The sequence below is a fragment of the Mesitornis unicolor genome, unplaced genomic scaffold, assembly GCF_000695765.1.
Source record: "Mesitornis unicolor isolate BGI_N332 unplaced genomic scaffold, ASM69576v1 scaffold38150, whole genome shotgun sequence".
In the NCBI taxonomy this organism is placed as follows: domain Eukaryota; kingdom Metazoa; phylum Chordata; class Aves; order Mesitornithiformes; family Mesitornithidae; genus Mesitornis; species Mesitornis unicolor.
Genome location: NW_010158275.1, coordinates 1 through 5899, shown reverse-complemented (window position 1 = coordinate 5899; position 5899 = coordinate 1). Strand labels below are relative to the sequence as shown.

General features: G+C 52.1%; 1 protein-coding gene across 1 annotated transcript; it reads right to left on the bottom strand.

Annotated features, from left to right (window-relative positions):
- Positions 1 to 4577: 4577 nt before the first annotated feature.
- On the bottom strand, positions 4578 to 5706 carry LOC104539489 (phospholipid-metabolizing enzyme A-C1-like). The gene is made up of 3 exons (XM_010183026.1): positions 5511 to 5706; positions 5057 to 5325; positions 4578 to 4679 (listed from the first exon to the last, which is right to left on the bottom strand). Exons 1-3 carry the CDS (start codon positions 5647 to 5649, stop codon positions 4578 to 4580), a joined length of 510 nt encoding a protein of 169 aa, XP_010181328.1. The 5' UTR covers positions 5650 to 5706.
- Positions 5707 to 5899: the final 193 nt, after the last annotated feature.

The window sequence follows — 5899 nt, the reverse complement described above, 5'->3', positions numbered from 1 at the left end:
TAAATATTTATATTTATATTTCAATTCCACAGCTCTTCTTTTAGGGGGAGAAAAAAAGAGAGGCATTTTACATGATGGCAGTTTTACAGTATTAGCATTTGGAGCTCCTGTCAGCATATTTGCAGAGTTTGGTCACCAACTCCCTCCCTGCCAGGATCACAAATGCTCTTCTTTCCATAGATGTATTTTCAGTCCTCCTTGCCGTCCAGCTTGTGATCTGCCTCTTCCTCTTCTTCGCCGACATTGATGCTGTGTACAGCGGCATGGAGGTAAGCACAAGTGGAACATGCATTTCCTTTTCATGCCACATATTTTGCTGGCCCTTTACCTAAGCATACAGAGCAGAAGCTACAGCTACCGTCATCTTGGAAATAAATTTGCTGATCTGCTGCTGACTGGGCAGCCCTTCCAAACTTCTGACATCCTTCTGACAAGGGCTTGATTAATGAGGTAGTCCTCCTCTGCTCTACAGACTGGGTGGCAACAGGGAGAAGAAGAAAGTGCTTATAGCTTGCTGAGCTTTTCCTCTTAACAGAAAAGCACAATAGGGTGGATTGTGTTTTTGCATGTTGGAGGCTGGCTGGCAGGAGAAGCAAATGTGTGGGGATTGCTGCTGCCCCCCACCCCCGGACCACCATGAGCTCACGTGGGGCTGTGGCTGTCTCTGCCCTCCCCAGCGCTCAGCAGGCGGCTGCCTCCAGCTCTGCTGCCCAATGTTGGGAATGGCCGAGCCCTGCGCCCACCCCCAGCCACCCTGCATGGGGTGGATTCGGGTGGAGGCCTGGCATTAGCGCAGAGGGAGAGGAGCCGCACGTTGTACGTTAGTGCCGCTCCTCAGAAGTATTTGGGCACTGGATCCTACCCCAGGCACCTGATCTGTGGGCTTCAGCAGTAGCTTATGTAGCTGAGATATGTTCGGCAGCTGTATGCCGTGGGGAATCTGGCATCAAACCTTCCAAGATGTCTGCGACAAGGAATTACTGTCACTTCCTACTGGCTCCTCCATGCTTGCCACTGGGTAATGTTAGTCAGCCTCTCAAATCATTAGGAACAGATGCAAATCTTGGCAAGGCATTTAAACCTAATTGCTGTTCATGTCTTTTCCAACAGTTTCTTTGCACTCCTATGCTCTGGAGAGTTTATATCTTACTGATGCTCCTGGTCACCTTTTGTGTATCCTTTTTTACAGAGGTGAGTGCATTTGGTTACTGCCTGTTCCCCTGGGGTGAACAGGAGCAGTGTCTGGTCAGGTCTTTCTACTCCCATTTGCAGCCACGATCTCCTCCTGCAGAAGCATAAAGCCTCAGCTTTTTGTTTTTTTTTCCCCTTAAGACTCAATGCATGCCAATCAAATCCATTTTATGCTGCACCAGAGATTATTTAGACCACATCTCTTCAGCCTTTAGAGAGAGTGAGCTGAAGTGCAGCTGCCCAGGAGGAGCCCTCTGCCCGGGCTCACAGGGGACCAAATCACAGCATGGGTCAGGCACTTGGTAGCAACAACTCCTTCCCTCTTGCCCTACAATGGATCAGGCCAAAGGTTCTGCTGGCTTGTGCAGTTGGATGTTGCAGTAATGACTCAGCTTTAAAGTGTTCTGTGGGTCAGGGCTGGCTGTGTCACCCCCTGTAAGGGCAAAGGCTGCATCCAGCACTGGGTATTGTTTCCTGCAAGGAGCAGCAGTGTCCAGTCATCCCACAGCCCTAGAAGGAAGAACAGGTCCCTTGATTGTCCCCTTCAGCCAAACAGACCGAGATCAGTGTTGTCCTGGTGTAGCTGAGCGGAGCCTTCCTGTGGATGAGGATGGTGGCAGCTGTGCTACTGAAGGGGAGTGCACGCAGCTGCCCAGCACCATGGGGCTCAGGGGGCTGCACATGTAGCAAGGGATGGCTTTTGTCCCCGAGTGGTCTTCCCTCCCCATGAAGGGCAGCAGCACTGACCCTGTGCCTTGTCACTCCGCAGGACGTTATCTTGCAGAACAAGCACCTCTGGCTGCTGCTTAAAGCCTGGTTTGGGTACCAGTCGAAGAGCCAGTACCGAAAATGGCAGAGGATGCTGCAGAGGGATCCCAACTGGCCTCCCATAAACACAACAGACTTTGCAGCAAAAAGAATGGACGAGACTTACGTTAACCCCACCTACGAACGCAGTGATGATGACTAGGCCAGACCCTGCAGCCGGGCGTGGGACTGTGCAGGGCTGGCAGCTTCCCCAGCTTGCACTGAGCAGCCCATGTTTTCATCCTTTGCACACCAGATTCAGACGTTTGAGATCCTTGCACCAACCCATCCATTTCAGGGCCAGTTGGGCCCACGCTGGCTCTGTCCTGGAGCACAGGCAAGGATTATTCTCTCAGCTGCCGGTAAAATAACAGCCTTTACTCTACTCCACGGCAACAGCAGGTCTCAGGCCTTGCCAACATCTACAAAGACTGAAAATTACCGAATACAGCAAAGCAATGGCTTCTGCTGCTCCACGTCACACTCTCACTCCATGTTTCAGCCACTGTACAGTTGCAAAATCCTGCGTAAAGTGAAACATAGCTTCCAAGAAGTACAAGAAAGTTCCCAGATGGAGCAATTCCCATTTTCTTGCATCCTGGAGTGAATTACAGAGGTGAGAGGGCACATATGCTGTCCTCACCCAGCTCTCCCTTGCCAGTTCTTGCAGACATAGTGCTCAGAGTACAAGAAAGGTTAAAGCTCAAGGGTTGCTGTAAGGCCAGGCTGGACCCGCTGCTGAGGGTGCACCCCACTGAAGCTTGCAAAGGCAGAGGACAGCACAGCTGCTGCACCCACAACCCCCCCACTTCGTGCTCTGCCGCTGCCAGGTCCTGGCCCAGGTTTGGTGCCACGTGGCAGAAAGCAGGGCTAAGCCTTGGCTTCTTGCTTTAACTAGGTCATGCCAAGAAGCAGGGGTTTAATGTGCTCTGGCACACAGCTGCTGGACAGGTATGAGAGGCTGAGCCCCTCTGTACTTGCGCTTTCATCTTCAGGTTGCTCAACCGCCTCATCAGTTTAGCCATGAAAGAACTTCTGATTACATTTGCAGGAAGCAAAAAAGGACTTTCAGGTTCAGTTTTATTATAATATATTTTCCCATATTAAAAAAACCTTTATTTAAATGTAGTAACAGAGGGCATTACAAAATATGACCAGAAGTTTTGGCTTTGTTATTCCAAACACTGAAACAACTGATGTTTAAAAAAAGCTTCTGATCCCATTATGTACAAGAGCAGACAAAAATAGCAAGCCTCTTACAGACAGCTCTTTGCTCTCGTCTCTTCTTACAGTCCAGGCAGTTGCCTGTAGCAAAAACAACACAGGATTTAATTTCTTACACGTGGTCTGCAAATAACCTGGTTCCAAACACGCAAGCCAGATACTCCTGGTATAGAGTAACAAACCACACTTCTCCAAACCAGTTTTCTTCTAAGTCAAGCCGTGTGTCGGCTTTGTGACAAGGAAACAGCAGGGGCTCTGTAGGTTTGGAGATGGAGCCTAGGTACTGCACAGCTCATTCTCCAGGTACATCACCCACAGCTCTGCAGGGACCCTGGCTTTCCCATCCTGCTGGATGGAGGAAAATCCATCTTATACTGGGGCTACAAACCACTTACATTCAACTTCTGGTCACTGAAGGGCCAGTGGCCCCAGCTGCAGGGTGCAAAGGCTTCTGGCTGCCCTTGCAATCCGTGGTGGTCTTTCTTTAAACCTCAGAGATCTGGCAGACCAAGGAGTAGAATCACGAAATGGTTTGGGTTGGAAGGGGCGTTAAAGTCATCCAATAAGCTTCATCAGGTCCAATGCCAACAATTACTGCACTTACAGTGATGAAGAGGGAAATTTCAGCAGCACAGTGGTCCCAACCTGGAACAAACAGCTGCCAGAGAAGGAGCTAGCTCTGTTTGCGACAGATCCCCCAGCCTGGGGGCCTGCTGCTCCCAAAGGGAGTGAGAGGAGCCAGGGAAAGGGACACTTTGCAAGCAGAAGAAAACAGGAAACCAACACCACACCAAAACCAGAGCACTCATTTAAAACGCTGAAGGATACAACTGGTAAGGCCTGCCCTTCCTTCCTACCTCCCACCCTCACAGAGGCAGCCCAGTTTAGGCACTGAGACACAGCACATGCCTCGTCTGCCCTTCCACAGGCCTGGGAACCTGAGGTTTTTCCACTTGCACAGGAAGGAAGCAATACTTTTACATTACTTTTGTTTAAAAATTAAAACAAACAAACAAAAAAGTGTTTCTTCAAGCAGGTTAAAATAGGTTATTCACAGAGAAATCCCACAGGATGTAACTGATAAAAACAGAATGCATGTAAAAAGCCTGCACCAGCACTCAGCAGAGCACTGGGGATGCGAGGATGGAGAATTTGCTTGCAAGTGCTCCCAGACTACCACAAAAATCAGCACAGGCAATGAAATAACAGCAGATGCGGCAAATGGGCTAGTGCTGCTCTCAGCAAGGCCAGCACAGTCATTAGTACACCTCGATGGCAGCTGTGGCCACAAAATGTCCCTGGTCCCTCCCAGCCGGGGACTCCCTGCCGTGTTCCAGGCTCATCCAGGTGGGCTGTCAGTACTGTCTCTCTCTGGATCTGCTCCGGAGCAAGCCCACCAAGGAGAAGGCAGCGGCGGCAGCTGTTACGACCCCAATGGTAGTCACAGCTCTGCTGGCCTGCAGAGGGAAAGTAAAGCACAGGCTGGAAACACCATGAGCTTTTTTTTTTTTAAACCCCCAGGCTTGCTAATGAAGAACAGGCAGGGAAAATTAAGGCAAATGAATGAGACACTTGCCCCATAAGCTCAATGGGTAATGCTCAGGCTTGCAGCCTTGGGTGTGGTATTCAGTAAGAGGCACTGCTATGGTGCAGACACACCACAGTGAACCTCCTGGCTCGGGGTCTCTGGTGAGATGAGAGGCAGTGATGGTTTGGACCTGGGAGCTTTGTTGCCCCTATAGAGTTTGCAGGCTATGCCCTGGTCCAGGGGCTCATGCAGAGCAGCAAGGAGATCTACCACAAGGCATGCAAGGGCTTACCCTATGATACTTACCTGGTCAGAGACCCCCTCGCCGTAGCGGAGCAGTGTCACGAAGTGCTCACAGTTGTTGCCGAGCAGGTCGTAGGACACCTCCTGGTCGATGAGACGCTCGGCACGCCGGATGATCTCCTCCACCGGGAGGGGAGGGTAGGAGCCATCGTACTTGTTGTTGATGCGGTAAGTGTCATTTCCCACCACGTCCTTCAGGAGCTGCATCCTCACCCGGGCCTTTCTGCTGAACACTGACTTGGCGCTGGCAAGTGTGGCTGGGGGCCCTTCATCTGGGGAAGGCAGGGATGGGATGAGCCAGGCAGGCCTTTCTGCCCCCTCCAAGACCTCAGAGGGGTCTCTGGCTGGATCCTGGAAAGGCCATCTACAGTGTCCCCTACCAGCCCGTGAAAGGAGACAGCACTCCTGGATCATCCAAAAGCCCCCACCACACCCTGCTGGGCTGCACCAGCCTTACCTACGGGAGTCACGTTGATGATGTATCCATCCCCCAGGTAGAGGGCCCAGTGCTGGTAAGCCGGCCGGAAGATCTCAATCAGGTCCCCGGGCTGGGGGTCGCCGGGGTTGGTGGCGCTGAACGTCCCGGTAGCTGCCATCTCACAGGTCTGAGGTCAGGACATGTCCCTCTTGCTGGGCAGGCTCAGCGCAAGGCACAGATTGGGGCCGGGGACGCGCTCGGGGCATCTGCTGGTAGATGGCAGGAAGGGAGACGGTCAGGGCCCGGTGCTGGCAAGCTCGCACCGCATGTGGGGCATCGTGGAGTGGCACCCACAGCTGCTGTCGTGGTCCCCCTCTCTGCCCGGCTCCAACTGAGGCTTCCCGTTAGCGACGCAAGGGTAAGAAACG

Bases quoted from the DNA above. Each gene is read 5' to 3' on its own strand.
- LOC104539489 (XM_010183026.1), bottom strand. From the start codon at position 5,649: ATGGCAGCTACCGGGACGTTCAGCGCCACCAACCCCGGCGACCCCCAG. The intron at 5,326-5,510 runs GTAAGGCTGGTG...TGCCTTCCCCAG, and splicing joins CATCAACGTGACTCCCGTAG to ATGAAGGGCCCCCAGCCACA. The intron at 4,680-5,056 runs GTAAGTATCATA...TTCCCTCTGCAG, and splicing joins GCGAGGGGGTCTCTGACCAG to GCCAGCAGAGCTGTGACTAC.